We start from the raw sequence: 18,808 nt of genomic DNA, 5'->3' as shown, positions 1-18,808 counted from the left end.
CGTGGCTTGATCCTGGAAGGACATCTTATGATGTCCACCCAGGATGGCAGCACTCCCGCTTGGCTGTCATTCTATTATAGGCTGGGCGGGAAGCGGTTAAAAATGTGCAGCTTTTAAAAATGTTCATGAATTTTATTGTCAATCCAGTAGGCCATTTGGGCCCTCCTGAAAGTCTGGCTGATTTGTTGCTAGAATGTGAAAACCATTGAATGCTCATTCCCAACGTTATAAAAATGAATGTTCTAGCAACAAGGTAGGACTTGGGTATTGCGAACTGGGAATTCTTCCTCTAGGCTTCCAGGGTTGCCAGCATGGCCTATAAGTATGGTAATAAATTAATGAAAAAACAAAGTGGCAGTTGACTAGTGCAAACCCGCACAGCCAACTGCCACTTTGTTTTTCCAAGTATTACTAGGTTTATGATCCACACTTCATTGTAAGTGAGTCGGAGATATTACAAGGATATAGTATTATATCTATTAGTATGGCAATCTTTTTTTTTATGTAATAAATTAATGAACATTTAACAAAGATACACACTTTTTTAATATCTGAATGGGCCCCTTAACTGTGTAGGCTATTTCCTGGAAAAGGTAAACTTAAGTGTTACTAAACCCACAACAGTAAAATCAGTCTGTATATGTAGTAAAGCATGCTTGTTATACTCGCTATGGAGCCTATGGGGTTAATCCTCTGCATTGTGTAAAAAAGGATGTTTGATCATGTCTTCTCTGATGCTCCCCTTCTTCTACTGTCCCCAATCCATCTGCTGATAGAACAGAGCCTTGGGGCAAGCAGCACATGCTCAGTTTGGTGTGTTTCGATTAGTACAGGGCCAATCAGTGCTGTCCAGACAGAGGGTCAAGGGTTATGCAGCCTCATGAGACAATCAGGGGAAAATGAAAACTCCTGCTACAAGCTTTAACCAGTGCTCTGCTGGACACTGATATAAGTCACAAGACTACTTTAACTGCTGATGAGAAAAGTTATTTAGCTGTTTAGATTTACTAAAATAATTGCATTTTCGTGTTCTATGTACTGTGGGAGACCAGATATAGTGAATTACAGGGTCACAGATTTATCAACACTTTAGCCTTTAAACCATTTTAATAAAATTAAAAAGTATATGATTGCACTTACAATGAATTGACTTGATCAGGGCATATTACCAAAGAACAATATCCACAGGACCACCTAATCATGCCACCAGTTGCTGAACATTCTCTCACTGTGAAAAAGAGGGACCAAAGTTGTATACTTGGTGAAAGTTATACCTCCACTAAACACTAACATGTTTCAAGGCCATGCCCTTTCTTTAGAGTCATATTTGACATGTACTGACATGACTTCAGTGGAACAAAATCTGATTGTTTGCTACACTGTACAACATTTATAGCTTCCACGTGTCCCTCCTTCTGCTGGACACAATTTCCATATTGTCCAACACCAGCCATGTTTCAGCAGAAAAGGGACAACACATAAGATGCCATGGCAGATACAATGAAAAGAACACCATTATTTTTTGCTTGGTGTGGGAAAGTGTCCTCATTTTCCAGGGATATTGGCAACTAGACATCGTTGCATTTTAAATTGTTAATGAAGTATCGACCTTATTCTTCTTTGGTTATTTGTTTTGGTGATAATAAAGTTCAATGCTATATTTTGGAGGAGTGTGTGAGCTATTCAACCCTGCATGTGTATATTATCAATGCTAGAAAATACTCATTTAGCAAGAGAGCCCTCTGACTACCATCTTTTGGCACCGTGAAATTCCAGAAGTTGCCAGGCCATTCAAGTGTGTGATATGTGAAGCAAATATATGAGAATTGCTGTATGGCAAGGTATGAGTGGTACAATATAAGCAGTAAATTGATGATAGAAGACTCCAAGTCAAGATAACTGATGAGAAGTGAACAGTGAGGGATAAGTGGTGCAGAAAAAGTGACGAGCAAGAGATGATGAAGGATGATTAATAAGAGATGAGGAAAATGGTAAGTGAGCATGATAAATGATAAGTTATGAACAAGACTACAGTAGCCGTGTTCTCAAATATATAGAAAAGACAGCAAATTCTCTGTGATTCCAGGAAACTCTCTTGCTAAAGGTTGTTTTTGAATCCTGTTAAGGTTAAGAGGTTTGTAAGTAATTTGGTCATTTTCATGATACTGAGTATATGAAATTAACAAGACAATCCTCGTTTAAGGAACTGTTCATAAAAATAAACAATTTTTCCCTTAGCATCACACTCAGCCTTCAACCACCGTGTGCAGTAACTCCAGAGGTCCCATCTGTTCATTTGTATAACCTTTCACATAAGACCACAGAAAAATATCCTGGTAACCAAGTATTTCTCTCAATGCATCACTGGTCAGTGAGATAAATCGAGCCCACATGTTCTCTTCTCACAATTACAGCTAGACATAAGTACATGCTGGGAGAGTTTACTTTGCTATTTTCAAAGCTGCTATCTTTCAAAATTCTAGAACTACATTACACGTGATAAAGAAATGGCTTGAATGCTTTCTTTTTATGTTTCAGCTACTGCATAGAGGAATGTTCATAAACAAGCCTCTTATATAATATAGAAATATAATATTTATGGCCAGTAGCTGGCTCCAGCTGAGAAGCTATAAAAAACAAATTATATATATTCATATATATATATATATATATATATATATATATATATATATAAAATGTATACACCTAATGTGATGAAGCCTTGAAGGTGATGAAGGTCTTAAAGTGGTTGTAAACCTCTGACATGAAAAATGAACAAGCCTCTCCTTCTATAGTGTGTACTTGCTTCAATCCAAAGAACTGTGATTTTTGTCTGAATTCGCATTTCTCTACTATCTGCATGAATCATTTCTAACAGGTTGTGCTGGCTCCATAGGATGGGGAGGAAAGCGCCTGCACAAAGCCAGGAGATTGTGTAGGGGTGGTGTGTCCCTTCCTTTCTCTCAGGTCTCAGATTACACTCAGCTCTCCTCTCTGTAATGCCAGATCCCCTCCCCCTGCCTCTGGAAGCTCAGAGATGCTGTGTAAATTCTGGACATTAAACAGATGTAGAGAAGAGGTTGCTGAAAATAAAAAAAAATACAACTTGCATATGTAAAAGGATTTGTTTCATCTCAGTGTATCATCTAAGGCTTGTAAGGGTTTACATCTACTTTAATTAAATAATGTTATAAATAAAGAAAGCAAATATTAGTTAAATAAATTGGCAGTTTGAAGAATATAAAAGAATAAAATCAGTCCCATTTACTGGGCAGTTGAATTGGTTGTTAGATCATTTTCTTTTATGCACTTTTATAGCATTGCCCTTCCCAAATACACCTCTCCTTGTTAGTTATGAATTGGAATAGGAATTATTAGTAACATGCTTACTTTGGAATAACCATATTTACAGTTTGTACAGCCATGTTTCCTTAATAAATTTAGCCAAGTAATTTTGTGTATTATATGAGCTAGGTTTTGTAGTGCTTTTGGAATTGCTAAGGATTTTGTATGTATTTCTCTTTATTGTCATCAAGTAATTCAATTTCTTAAATGGATGCTGGTAAAATCTATTGACAAAAATGTCAGGAAAATCAAATGCAAGACAAACCTTTTCAAAACATGATATCTTTTTTTCCAAATGAAAACCACAAGTTTATAAATGATTGCCATGCACGTCACCCAAAAATCTTTAACAAAAAGGTGCCTTTTAGAATAGGGTTTACAATTGGCTCACACAGCTCTTCTAAATAGAACCAGTTATATTATTTAATATTTTTTTGCCATTCTTTGTCCAGGTAAAATCAAACACATGTTTTCAAGTGGAGATTTTGAACCACTGTCAAAACTTGTTTTGGTCAACGCTGTTTATTTCAGAGGAGAATGGAAACACAAGTTTAGCCCAGATGCCACTCATCCACAAGACTTCAAAGTAAAGAAAGGCAATGTAACCAAGATACCAATGATGCACCTCCAAACAACAACAAACATCGGTAATTCAAGTGTTCAAGAAAAAGCATGTTTAGTATATAGTACACTTAACAAATTTTGATGTTGCTTTTAACAGATGGGAGAGCAATGAAGCAGAAACACCCAAAAGCTATGTTTTCTGTTTAATCCAATCTGTTCAAGAACAAAATGTAACTGCCTTAGACTACCTAGCTATTAACTACAGATTCTATTCACAATCAAGCTCAGCTTGCTGGGCTATGATATATTTTGCTACTATGTATAGTGGGAAAATAATTATTTGATCCGCTGCAGATTTTTGCCCACTTACAAAGAAATGAAGGGTCTATAATTTTTATCATATGTGTATTTTAAATGATAGAGACAGAATATCAACCAGAAATCCAGAAAAAAACACGATACAAATGTTATATTATGTTTCTTGTGGTTGGTTACCAGTTACATAGTTAGTCTGGCTGAAAAAAAAAAAGTTATAATTTCACCCACAGTTGATCCAGAGGAAGGCAAAAAACCCAGCAAAGCATGATCCAATTTGCTTTTGCAGGGGAAAAAATTCCTGAGAAAAAATCAGATATTCCATGGATTAACTTTAGCTATAAATAGTAACCAGTTATATTCTGTGTATCCAAGAAAGAATCCAGGCCTTTTTTAAAGCAATCCACTGAGCTGGCCAGAACCAACTCTTGAGGGAGTCTACTCCACATTTTCACAGCTCTTACTGTGAAGAAACCTTTCCGTATTTGGAGTTTAAATGTATTTTCCTCCAGACGTAAAGAGTGCCCCCTTGTCCTCTGTGATGACCTCAGGGCGAATAACTCTACAACGAGTTAACTATATGAACCACTGATGTATTTATACATGTTGATCATATCCCCCCTTAATCTTCTCTTCTCCAGAGAGAATAAATTCAGTTCCTCTAATCTTTCCTCATAGCTGAGTTCCTCCATGCCTCTTATCAGTTTTGTTGCCCTTCTCTGTACTTTCTCCAGTTCCCCAATGTTCTTTTTATGAATTAGTGCCATAGTTAGCAAACCAGGTTTGCAAACATCTCAGGAGGGATTTTGGTCCACTCTTATTTACAGATCTTCTTTAAATGTTAAGGTTTCTTGTCTGTCACTTGGCAGCACGAAGTTTCAGCTCCCTCCATGAATGGTCTATAGAATTAAGGTCTGGAGACTGGTTAGGCTACTCCAGGACCTTAATGTGCTGCTTTTTGAGCCACTACCTTGTTTGCTTGGCGGTATGTTTTGGATCATTGTCACACTGGAAGACCCATTTGCAACCCATCTTCAGTGTTCTGGCTGAAGGAAGAAGGTTTTGATCCAAGATTTTACAATACATAGCCCATCCATTGGCCCCTCAATGTGGCAAAATTGGCCTGTACCTTTAGCAGAGAAACAGCCCCAAAGCATAATGTTTCCACCTCTGTGCTTGACTGTAGGGATGGTGTTCTTAGGTTCATAGTCAGCATTGTTCTTCTTCCAAGCACGGCGGGTTGAGTTAATGCTAAATAGCTCAATTTTGATCTCATCTGACCACAACACTTTCTCCCAATCCTTCTCTGAATCATTTAGATGTTCATTGGCAAACTTCAGATGGGCCTGTTCATGTGCCTTCTTGAGGAGGGGGACCTTGAGGGCACTGCAGGATTTCAGTCCATGGCAGCGTATTGTGTTACCAATGGTTTGTATGGTGACTGTGGTCCCAACTGCCTTGAGATCATTCACAAGCTCCTCCCATGTAGTTCTTGGCTGATCCCTCACTTTTCTCATAATCATCCTTACCCCATGAGGTGAAATCTTGCATGGAACTACAGACCGAGCGATTGATGGTTATTTTTTATTTCTTCCATTTAAGAATAATAGCTCCACAAGTTGTCTCATTCTCACCAAGATTCTAGCTGATAGGCTAGTAGCCCATTCCTGCTGTGTTGCAGGTCTACAGTCTTGTCCCTGATGTCCTTTGACAGCTCTTAAAGTGCTGAGCAAACTATTGGTGCTATATAAATCCTGTATAATAATAATAATAAGCTCTTTGGTCTTGCCCTTGGTGGTGCCCAAAAAAGAGATTCTGTGGACAGGCGTCTTTTATACACATAACGAGTTGTCGTTAGAAGCACCTTCTTTTATTGACAGGACTAATCTGTGTACCAAAGGAGCACATAGCCAGTCTGTCAGAGCCAGAATTATTGTAGGTTGGGGGGGGATCAAATACTTATTTTACTCACTGAACCTCAACTCAGTTTACAACATTTGTATCATGTTTTGTTTCTGGATTTTTGGGTGATATTTGGTCTCTAGCATTTAAAATACACCTATGATAAAAAATATAGACCCTTCATTTCTTTGTAAGTGGGCAAATTTACAAAATCTGCAGGGGATCAAATAATTATTTTCCCCACTTTATAAAAAGAATCAGTATAGATAGAATTTTAGTTGGATCTGAACTCGATTGAGAAGATCAGAGGAAGCCAAGGTAGCCCATATATACTGCTAGGCACATCAGCTTCTTTGGTGAAAGAGAGAGTTATAAAACGAGTCTGGGCCCGATTCTACACTGTAAACATAATACAGTGTTGATCTACTAAAGGGGTAGAGAGTAATTACTTTGTTTCGATCATAAGTTGAAGCTGTGTTCACTTTGAGAGTTCAGCCAAATGCACAGGACTATGCCTTGTTCATGGCTGCATAACTGAAGTAAATACAGCTTTGCTTTATTCAATAAATAAATGAACATTCACTTTGCTATGTAAATATAGAAAAAAAAACTTGGTGCATTCAGAAGGGCAGCATCTATGCTAATCCATTGCTTTACTGGTCTTTGTCAGGTCTAATTTTATATGATGAAAACAATGAAACCTTGGTGATTGTGCAGCTTTAGGCTAGGTTCAAACAGCTTCAATATAATTATGATCCTACTTTCAATGTGAATATATAGTGCTACTTGGATGAAATTTGGATGCAGCTTTGATAAGAATTGTATATTCTATATGGCCAAAATCACACTGAAATCGTACCAAAGTAGTACACGAACCTTTTCCAAAATTGCTCTGTGCTGAGTTACATTGATGTGAACAGACACCATTGAAAACAACATGATTTTCCTTGTCATGGGTATCGGTGTGACTCAAGTCACATCTGAAATTTCACTAGTGTGAACCAGGCCTAAAAGTCCTCCAATCTTTGGAGATCATTGGGTCTCTGAAATGCTTTGGCTGTTCTTCGTTGTCTCCTGGTGAACAAATATTGATATTGAAAGTGTTTGGACCTTTGTTTGGTACTCTCACTGGATAGTGTGCATTTTTCTCTTCAAATACAGGATTCCTGTTTTGGGGACACTTTTTTTGTTGAGAACAGCCTTACCAGAGCCACTGTGTCTTAATCACAATTTGAATGATCTACTGATTGGTTTTAATCCAATGCCTCAATTTGTACTTGTTTCATATACAGTTCGTTTTTCTCCTAAGATCTCCAGTTATGGGTGGGTCTTCAGTGATTCAAAGAACAATGCTGAATTCATCACTAGTAAGTTTTAGGGCCAATTAGGGCAGATCCAAGATTCCTTGCACTCTAAGCGTATTTTCAGTCTTCCAGGTTTAATGACACTGTCATTCAAGCTGGAAGACTGAGGACATCTAGTGGAGGGAAGGAATTACTAGATGTAATAGTGCCAGAGGGGTGGTTAGTATTGTAGCCAGAGCTGCTTTTTTGTTTTAAACTCCTGCTAGGGGACTATAAAAATGCCTGGAGATAAGCTTTAAAGCGGTATTAAACCAAAAAGCAAACATTTATCATGTTGCACCTTACCAATTCTTAGATATGATGGCTGCATTCATTTTCTTTTTTAGGCATTCTTTCCTCTATTTTCATCTTGTGATCCAGCCAGTAAGTAAGTGTTTTTTCACAAGAACAAGTTCTCCAGCAGAATGTATCTGTTAGAAAGATGAGACAAACAATTTACCGTTTACAGGGGTGCTTACAACAATCAAATTTTATTTATGTAAAAACCTTTTCTCAAAAAAAGTTTACTGTAACTGCTTATAAAGTATTAGTTGGAGTTTGGCTTCAATTTGTTAGCATATTTAAATCTGCTACTTAAATCTCCCCCTACATTGACATTGCTGCTGTCCAAAAGGTGCCACTGTGCTCATTTATCCAGAGTGGGGGCACTCTAGTGTTACTGGCAAGATCACCAGGTAACAACAGAAGGGAAAAAAGCTTAAAAAAATCCCAAAAACTAATGCAACCATCACATCTAATGATTGGTAAGCTGCAATATATCACATTTTTTGGTTTTGGGTTTAATACCGCTTTAAATCTCTATAACTCTACATTGTGGGGCATCTGAAGTGAATGAAATCAGCAGGGCTGAATTTTCAATAATGAGCATAATTGCTAAGAAGTACATTGTATGTGAAAAACCATCACAATTTAGTGCTATAAAATACACCCTGATTACATCGCAGTGTACCCTTACATCAGATTCACTTTGCTTTATGTTTTTTTTTTATTTTATTAGGATATTTTTCTGAGAATGATTTGGAATACCAGGTATTGGAACTTCCATATAAAGGAGACAAGATCAGCTTAGTATTAGCTCTCCCAGCAGAAAATGTGGAAATAGAGGCTCTTGAAAAAACGTTGACAAAACCAGTACTAAGAGAATGGAAGACTAAGATGACACAGGAGACAGTGGAAATTAGCTTGCCTAGGTGAGTTAACATTTAAATGTTTTCTATACTCTAACTTGAGATGTAAAGCATATGGTTCAACTTAAATCTTAAGTTAGATAAAGATAAGGTGCCAATTCTGGTAGCATTTAGATTTTTCATGGACTCATTCATACCTTCTCTCATGTACCACCTTGTAAAATGGGTTATGACACTTCATCAGAAACCATAGCTCGCCTTGTGGCTATTCAGATTAGAATGTCGCCAACATAGTTCAGTGTTACTAATCATATTGACAGAGTATCACCAGCTAATCATCTAACCAGTACAATGTACATGTAATAATTTATAAGACCCCCTCCTTGTTCGCAATGCAATACATAACCCTACCAAAGAACACCATGCATATCTAAAGGATTTCCAGCTCTTACTCTACATAGTGATTCATAAAATGTACAGTATAACTTTAACTTTATCCAACCTGGTTATTTTACCCATATAACTCTGTAAATACCTTCACAGATATACTCCTTCCATTCTATTGTGTATCGCTACCCTTGCGAGGGCCTGGTTTATCCTTACTTCGTTCTGCAGCCAGGCACATTGTATTTCTTCAGCCAAATACACACACACACACTTCTGCTCATTGTCTTCAATGACCAGTCTAGGGAATGTTTGCTTTTGGAGTTTTATTAGGGATAGGAATGGGGAATTGTAGTAGGATACTCCAAAATGAGAACTATTCACACTGAGGACATCTAGCTGATCTCTTAGTTAAGCAGTATTGAAGTCCTGACTGAAAGCAGGTAGCAGACTTCCCTAAAGTGTAGCAACAAGTAGTTTAGGAGTGAGCAAAGCTCCTTTAGCAGTAGTAGTAGTTGCTGAACTCCTCAGGTACAGGTCTGTTATGGTGGACTGACGTACCTGGTGTTAGAGGCCAATGGAAAGAGGACTTCCCTTGCGGCTAAGTTCCTGACCCCCTGAGAGTGGGACAGCAGGAGTCAGTCCCACAGTGGCACAGGTCGCCTGTAGGAGTGCTTGTTGGTGGTCCACCCAGGAGCACAGCTGATGCACTGAGATGGGATCTGCAGACAGGTGGTGCCTGTGCGAGGTATGCAAGCCTTCCGGGAAACAGAGGATCACAGGATAGCCAGTTCATAGCCGATATCAGGTATCAGGTGGGAATCAGAGCACATGTAGTCAGATGGGATAGCTGATGTCATACACAGAGGAGCAAAGAGGGAATATCCGTTAGCCAAGCCAAGGTCAGTTTAGAGGTTAAGCAGAGAAGTCAGGTCCAAGAGCAAGCCGAATCGGTATCAGAAAATCACAGATCACAATAACACAGGAAACAGGAACAAGGTACTGGGAAGCCAGAGATCTTTCAGCACCTGAGAGTAGTGCAGGGCTTCCTTATAAAGGCCGTTTGGTGCCAAATTTGAGCCGATGTGAACTTCTGCGTTCATGCAAGGTACTGGCAGGGGTGCCAGGTCTCCTAACACCTTTGCCAAGGAGAGAGCCCTGACATGGACTATAGCAGTTTATAAGTAATAGAACTAAGCAAAGTCCTTTGTAGTAGCAACCGTTGGACAAGCTGTTCAGAACACTAGCCAGTGTTCCCTTTTCTCAGACCCACGCTGACAATCAAGCACCAGAGGGATAGCAAAGTTCAGAGTCCTTCCAATTTTCCAAGTGACTCTCTCTCCAGTGATACCAAACAAATCTTTGACAGACAGCTCCCCTCATTCATCTTACTGTAGAACCAGGGTCACTCTCTCTAACTTCAGACCCTCAGGTCGACCCACCTGAGGCCACATGTCTCCAGGCTGGCTGTTAAATCCCCTCCCAGGAAGAATGCTGAACCCATGTGCTCACAGAACATAAATGCCACTCCCAGCATGCAACGGGACTTACTTCCTTTGCAATTGGCCAGAGCTGTATCTATATTTATGCTGTTCATTTGCCTAATCTCTACCCATGTTCTGGAAAGCTCTCATACGTTCCTGAAGGCGGGCAGAACTCAGGAGCACCAAAGCCTCATGAGCTAACCTAACTAAACAATCACAGCACTCTGTTAAGCAGAATACCACACTGAACTTACCTGACAGCCTCTCTGGTAAGCAGAGAAACTCCGCTATGCTGAACCTAACTATACAAATCCTAACACCTGACTAGGAGGGTGCTACAATTGCCAAACGTTAGTGGTTTATGTCATAAGCCTCAGTTTTTTTTATAAAACAATGATACAATCCTTGACTTGGCTTTGCTTTAATGGGCCTATGAATAAAACATATAGAGTAATTTATCAATGTGTCTAAGGCAGTGTTTCTCAACCTTTTTTCAGTCAAGGCACCCTTTAAAATTATGGACAGTCCTGAGGTACCCTGTCCATAACTTTAAAGGACAGGGTGCCTGTAGACTGTCCATAATTTTAAAAGGGCACCCCATGCTAAAATGTAAAGAACTATGCTAATAGCTTTATATAATACAGCAACATCCATACATATAGGATACCCAACATTAGAGGTGATTTATTGTTCCACAGCATATACACTTCTGCACACTGGTACTGAGTAGTAATCCAGTGTTTCTCCTCTCCCTCAGTTTTTATCCATCACTGTGCTAATGTGACCCCAGTACTGCTGGAGAGGGGCAGGAGAGGTTCAAACTAGGATGCTGTGCAGGCAGCTGACATCCTCCTTATCAACTGATGATGCAATTGGTTGTCAGGACGTCAGCAGCTAGAAGGTCGTAATGGTGAGCCATGAAAACCTGTGGCTTTGTGTAACTAAAAGGCAGGCTTGTTCCACCCACTGGCTTGTATGCAAGTTTTGGACAATTTTTAGACATTTTGCCAAGGCACCCCTGAAGAAATCTCAAGGCACCCCAGGGTGTCTGGGCACCCTGGTTGATAAAGGCTGGTCTAAGGTGAGAACTGCATGTGATGCCTCAATATTACCAGTCATATTCAATTTTGTGCTAAGAAAAGAACAATTTGAGAAATGAATGTTAAATTTGGTACATGCACTACTACTATGTCTGCTTTTGTAATTCTCAGTGTTGCATGTCACTATTATGGTTTACTTAATGGATATGGCATAAATACACACCAACAATAAGTTCTGAAAGTGATAGGTTACATAAATGTGTCATTTGAATATTCTGTATTTTTAAAAATCTTTTTGCAGGTTTAAAATAGAACAGAAAGTAGACTTAAAGCATGCTCTGCTGAATTTAAAAGTGACCAATCTGTTCGACCAGAACTGCGATCTTTCAGGAATAACAGGTGACATATAAATGTTATTAAAAAAGTTAAGGTGCCTACAAACATTTCTGACCCAGATCTTTGATCACATTCACTTAAAAGTTATGTTGTACTCTTTAAATCAAAAGCTCTTTTGACTTCCTGGAATTACAGGAGCTAAAATGTGGCCTTCTTTACAGACTTTTAATCCAAGGTCCATTACTTTTATGAACAGACTGAATGTTAAGAAGTCTACTAAAGATTTATTTGTAAGCGGGTGCTTATGGGATACTAGGGAATGCTTTCTTTTGCCCTGTCTGCACTTTGAGGGGTGTCTGGTATCAATTCTACTGCTCCTTGTGTATTGAGTTCAGGCTGCTCAGAGCTGGAAAAGGGTTAAGGTGATTCTATTCTTTTTCCCGGGTATTCATGGTCCTGCTGCTTGCTGTGGGCCCATAAATACAAGGGGAGGGGCTATTGGAGAGTTTGGCCAGCTCCAGGTCCAGATCACCCTCATGGGACTGGAGGGGATGGACTGCTGCACTGTGTCATCCAGCTGGGTCATCCAACGGGATTCTGCCTGAGACCAGGGACCCACCAGCAGTGGACTTAATGGAAGGATTTTACTTTGTGAAGATATGAACCTAAAGCCCAAGTTAGTTCAGAACTGTTATTATGTTTCTTGTCCAACTTTTCTGCATGGACTGTGTTGTTGGAAATTTCAGTAAAGTGCCATTATTTGTCTCCTGCCTGGTCTGAAGTTCCTACAAAAGCGGTGTATTTAGTTACATGGCGTATCCAAAAAACAGGGCCTATAATACACGCATGGGAAGGAGAGGAAAAGCCACCATGGAGAGGTTAACCACACAGAAGAGTTGACAGGAAGTCATGTCTAACATGGTTTCTGTGGGTAACCAGGACTGGTGGGAATGCTATGGCAGTCAGCCAGTGGGAAAGTGGTACTGGGCATGGGTAATGGCTCATCTGGTAGCGAGGGTGCTCTCACTCCCTCCCTAGAGGTTTGTGCCCCTACTGTATTCAGGACAGAATCTGCAGCACAGATGGACCTAGTGGGAGAGTGGGAGGTATGGGAGAGTCAAAGGATTTACTTGACCAAGCACAGAGGTCCACGCTTAGTGCATGGCGGGACCTCCACATTGTCACTGGGTGCGAGGTGGCAATAAAAGTTAGGCTGGTGGGCCAGGACACAGGCTCTGCAGTGTACCCTTCAAAATGCTGCATTCAATAGGATAAGGTGTACAGTGTCATGGGAATGAGTGTCTCACAGTACAAAGCCTCAGCTTTATTATGTAATTGTGCAAGGTTTACGGCTCACTTCTAAGTATGGAGTGCCACCTTCTTGCACGACTGTGGCCCCCCTGGTCCCAGGCATTAGTGAGCGCTTTCACGAAAGTTCCCCATCTACAGAGTGAGTAGGCACCCCCCATACTGATTAGGTCAGATGTGCTCTGCAGAGACCTGAGGTGCAGTGTTGCAAAACAACCAGCAAGCAGTGATTAGAAAACAGGTGCAGTGCTCACTACAGCAAACCAGGATATCCAGACATGGAGGCTGATCAAACGGTGCTTTGGCTTGAAGTGTCCTCCACACAGGGTTGGGGCTTCCTCTAGGCATACTAGGCAGTTGCCTAGGGCGCACTACCACCTAGGGGTGCCTGGGTGCAGCACAGTCCGGCATTCTTTCTATGTGGCCTATGGACCTCTTGTATGAATTCTTCATTTCTCTGAAGAGTCTCCCCCTCCTCATACACAGGGAATGATGAGGGAATGATGGAAAAATGGGGGGCAGACTCACAGAAAATTTTATATAGTGATTTGAATTCAGGTAGTTGACAGGACAGCAACTGCCAGGCTGTGGGTGATCTTTGACCTTCTGTTCAGCAATGGCAGCTACCATATATTTGGTCATATCAAGTTCTTTTTAAAGGTCGACTTTAAACAAATCTTGCAGTCTGACACTATATTTTTTGGATCCACTCACTTGCTGGCTTATATCTCTAAGGAACTCTATTGGTAAGATTTCCCACCAGAATTCCCTGTTCAACTCCACTGCTTGCAGCTATTACAAAGCCAAATGATCATATTACATTTCCAAATAGATTCTACATAAAAGAGAATAATACATTAGGGGTGGGGGGTGCTCAGGTGTGTCATCATTACGGCCTTAACTGCTGCAAGGTAATTTTACCAATGAAACTGCCATTAACTATTATATGACAGCATGATGGTATATTTGCTCTCACAATTGCCTCACAGCCTTCCAGCACACATGACCATTTAGTGCATACAGTCAGGTCCTTAAATATTGGGACATCGACACAATTCTAACATTTTTGGCTCTATACACCACCACAATGGATTTGAAATGAAACGAACAAGATGTGCTTTAACTGCCGACTGTCAGCTTTATTTGAGGGTATTTACATCCAAATCAGGTGAATGGTGTAGGAATTACAACAGTTTGCATATGTGCCTCCCACTTGTTAAGGGACCAAAAGTAATGGGACAGAATAATAATCATAAATCAAACTTTCACTTTTTAATACTTGGTTGCAAATCCTTTGCAGTCAATTACAGCCTGAAGTCTGGAACGCATAGACATCACCAGACGCTGGGTTTCATCCCTGGTGATGCTCTGCTAGGCCTCTACTGCAACTGTCTTCAGTTCCTGTTTGTTCTTGGGGCATTTTCCCTTTCAGTTTTGTCTTCAGCAAGTGAAATGCATGCTCAGGTCAGGTGATTGACTTGGCCATTGCATAACATTCCACTTCTTTCCCTTAAAAAACTCTTTGGTTGCTTTTGCAGTATGCTTTGGGTCATTGTCCATCTGCACTATGAAGCGGCGTCCAATGAGTTCTGAAGCATTTGGCTGAATATGAGCAGATAATATTGCCCGAAACACTTCAGAATTCATCCTGCTGCTTTTGTCAGCAGTCACATCATCAATAAATACAAGAGAACCAGTTCCATTGGCAGCCACACATGCCCACGCCATGACACTACCACCACAATGCTTCACTGATGAGGTGGTATGCTTAGAATCTTGAGCAGTTCCTTTCCTTCTCCATACTCTTCTCTTCCCATCACTCTGGTACAAGTTGATCTTGGTCTCATCTGTCCATAGGATGTTGTTCCAGAACTGTGAAGGCTTTTTTACATGTCGTTTGGCAAACTCTAATCTGGCCTTCCTGTTTTTGAGGCTTACCAATGGTTTACATCTTGTGGTGAACCCTCTGTATTCACTCTGGTGAAGTCTTCTCTTGTATTGACTTTGACACACATACACCTACCTCCTGGAGAGTGTTCTTGATCTGGCCAACTGTTGTGAAGGTGTTTTCTTCACCAGGGAAAGAATTCTTTGGTCATTCACCACAGTTGTTTTCCGTGGTCTTCCGGGTCTTTTAATGTTGCTGAGCTCACCGGTGCGTTCCTTCTTTTTAAGAATGTTCCAAACAGTTGTTTTGGCCACGCCTAATGTTTTTGCTATCTCTCTGATGGGTTTGTTTTGTTTTTTCAGCCTAATGATGGCTTGCTTCACTGATAGTGACAGGTCTTTGGATCTCATCTTGAGAGTTGACAGCAAAAGATTCCAAATGCAAATAGCCCACTTGAAATGAACTCTGGGCCTTTTATCTGCTCATTGTAATTGGGATAATGAGGGAATAACACATACCTGGCCATGGAACAGCTGAGAAGCCAATTGTCCCAAATACTTTTGGTCCCTTAACAAGTGGGATGCACATATGCAAACTGTTGTAATTCCTACACCGTTCACCTGATTTGGATGTAAATACCCTCAAATTAAAGCTGACAGTCTGCAGTTAAAGCACATCTTGTTTGTTTCATTTCAAATCCATTGTGGTGGTGTATATATATATATATATATATATACATATGACAGTATTCCATGTAGCAGTGAAGTGTCAGCTCCCCCTAGGATGGGAAGTGGTGACATTACCCCAGGTCCATACATATCCAATACTCACACTGGCACACACGATTCTCCAGCTGTGACAGGGAGCTGGCTAGTGAACGAATGGGGCCTGTCCAATGCTGGCTCCGCCATTTTTTCTACTCATCTGGAGTCAATCAATAGACGGGACTGTGCTCTGGTTGCAGGGTTACCCTATGTGCGTAGAATGATTGGGGCCCAATGTGTATGAGAGGGAAGCTTCATAGTGCTGGGAGGCTGCTGTCCTCACTGAGAGCTCCAGCCTGGACTCCGCACCCTTGCAGAAACCATCAGAGGTGAGCCAAGTCTAGAAGACTAGACTAGAAGCTCCTAGTCTTCTAGAAGCTCCTCCTGCCACTGTTTACCTGGAGACAGGCTGGGAAAGAACTGGGTTATGAGACAGTTGTATATCGATTAGGAAAAAGTTACCTCCTACTTTTTTAGGCTTTGTTTCCAATATTTTCATCTGGATCACCAGATGAAAATAACGGAAATAAAGCCTAAACAAGAAAACTAATGCAGCTATCAAAGAATTGGTAAGCTTGTAGGCTGTAATTTAGTCTAGATAGGTGCTGCCCTGAACAGGAGAGTCAGGGTTACCTCTGTTCCCGAGTTTTTCCCTTGACAGGCTTTTGGGGTCCGGGGGTCCTGTGCTCCATATAGGGACAGTGCTCCAGAGCCCGGAGAGATTCCTCGCTGCTGTCACCATTGGGGTCCTATGTCGCCATTGTTGCCGGGGTCTGTGCCCAAAGGCACCTGCCTTCAGGAACTTTCAGCCATGTAGAGGGACTGCTGGAACCTACAGTCCACCCTGAAGATGCCAGCTGCTGGATCCTGCAAGAATGGACACTGCCACACATGGACTTTAAAAAATATGTTGCAACTCTGCATAGAAACCAGCTATGCACAAATCAGCTTACAGCATTTATTGCCAACACTTAATTGAACGATATGAAATTAGAAGCTGATTGGTTACTATACATTATATTTGTATGACAATTTAAAACATTTATTTGATGTTGATTATGTATATTTCCTTTATATTCCGAAGTATGTTCTCTTTTTTTTAACATGTGACCAGCAGCAGAGGGCTAGAAGCTCCTCCTGCCACTGTTTCCATGCAGACAGTCTGGGAAAGAGCTGGGTCATATGACAGCTGTTTATCAATTAGGAAAAAGGTACTTAGATTTTTTTTTAATGAAAATAACTACAATACCATAATCCACATACAGAAAGAGAAGGGACAATGTAAATTAAACAGTGTGTGTTTAGTATCACTTTCCATTATTGTATGGTGGTTGCTCATGCTTGAATCTATAGACCCTTACAAAACCTTTAGAAGAGGGGGCGGGCTTCCATTCGGGATATATTTTTATAACATTTAGCTGAGTAACGTAATTGAGCATATCACTGAGTGTATTAGTAAAGAAATCAATGCATATATTGCCCTGTGAGCAATTGCAGGAATAATTGAGCCCACAATTAGAACATAACTGGGTCCTAAATATATAGAGATTGTATGCCACATTTCAATAAATAGCTTTATAGCAGCTAGTTATTTCGCTATTTGCACTTTAGTATTTTCTGACATCATTCTTTGCCAATTTCCAGATACTGTCTGTTGTGGATAATGTGTACACAGAAGGTCGACTATCAAGATATATTAATCTTCTGTTGTCTGTCATGTACTCTATTTTTTATTTTTGCAGATACATCAAATTTGTACATTTCAAAAGTGGCTCAGAAAGTTTCTATTGAAATAAATGAAGCTGGGAGTGAAGCAGCCGCAGCAACAGGTACAAGAAAAAGATAAACATTCTTTATACTGTATCTGTGGTTATTATTATGAATAAAATCTCAGCACTACAAAATAACTACTAGTAATAAAGTGTATGTCTGGGCAAAGTAATAAAAAACATGTTTAGTACTTTTCTGCAATACGGGCTTGTTTTCCAATATTTTTTTTAAAGATACAGGTACAGAAAAATACCCGCTGAGCCTGCCAGGAACCCAGTGAGTTCCACATTTCCTGTAGCGAGAGGACAACACTGCTTCTGCTGCAGTGAAACTCTCCAAATGTCCACATTCTCTTCTGCTGGACTAGTAAAAAAGTTTCCTTCTCTCCATAATGTAAAGGGGGTGTTTTGTAGTCTAGCAAACCAGGATTCTCGTTATAGGAAGTTGACTTTCTGTCTTGGAAATGCAACAGGAAGTACGAGAAAATCTCTGCAAGGTGAAGGAGTTCCCATCTTACACAGTTGTCACCAAAACATGTGTCCTTCTTGAAAAACTTCCCCTTATCCAAAAAAAGTTTACATTTACATACACATTATAACTAAAAATAACAAACAGAAAGCGCCAATCAACAATAATAATTCTATAAAAAAGCTGCAAACTTCTAACCCAAAATATTGGTGAAAAATAAAAAACAACAAAAAAATCAGAATGCGCTTATATCATATATCGTGAAGAAATGTGCAAAAGCTATAAGTATATATTGTAAAAAAGAAAAACCCCAGTGAATCTCTTCATAAATTATTCATATACAAAAGTCCAACATCCCAAATTATTTCTTCTTAAACCAAATAAATCCACCGTGCTCAATCCACCACCAGATGAATGGAATAAACTCACCAGAGCTAAATGCTGATCAAATTATAAATCAGCACAAGCGTATTTGCTCTGGGAGCGATGAGAAAATCCAAGGAAGCACCCTTCTGTAATTAGAAATCCAGACACCAGGAGCAATGCTCTGCAACCACTCTACGATAGGGCCAGGACTTTTTATACAGCGATCATCCTCCAAATAAATGGTAGTATCACTCCGAAATAAAGGAAAGGCATGATGGTGCAGTACGTAAAAACTATGTATGTTTATTTAAAAATTCATATTACTCACAAAGCAAGTGTCCACCTGACACTGGTATAACAAGCGGTAGAAATATAAGAAGCAT

General features: G+C 40.0%; 1 protein-coding gene across 1 annotated transcript in view; it reads left to right on the top strand.

Annotated features, from left to right (window-relative positions):
- SERPINI2 (serpin family I member 2) overlaps window positions 1–18,808 on the top strand; it is a 42,566-nt gene that overhangs the window by 11,676 nt on the left and 12,082 nt on the right. Inside the window, exons 3-6 of the mRNA XM_089675674.1 lie at window positions 3,798–3,992; window positions 8,488–8,680; window positions 11,827–11,924; window positions 17,564–17,650. Coding sequence (XP_089531800.1) covers window positions 3,798–3,992; window positions 8,488–8,680; window positions 11,827–11,924; window positions 17,564–17,650 — 573 coding nt within the window. The remainder of the gene's footprint in view (window positions 1–3,797; window positions 3,993–8,487; window positions 8,681–11,826; window positions 11,925–17,563; window positions 17,651–18,808) is intronic.

This window comes from Staurois parvus, unplaced genomic scaffold (assembly GCF_062004578.1).
Source record: "Staurois parvus isolate SC_StPar_1 unplaced genomic scaffold, SC_StPar_1.0 ptg000155l, whole genome shotgun sequence".
Taxonomy (NCBI): Eukaryota; Metazoa; Chordata; class Amphibia; order Anura; family Ranidae; genus Staurois; species Staurois parvus.
Note: the sequence above shows the minus strand (reverse complement) of the source record. Positions and strands in the feature narration are given on the sequence as shown.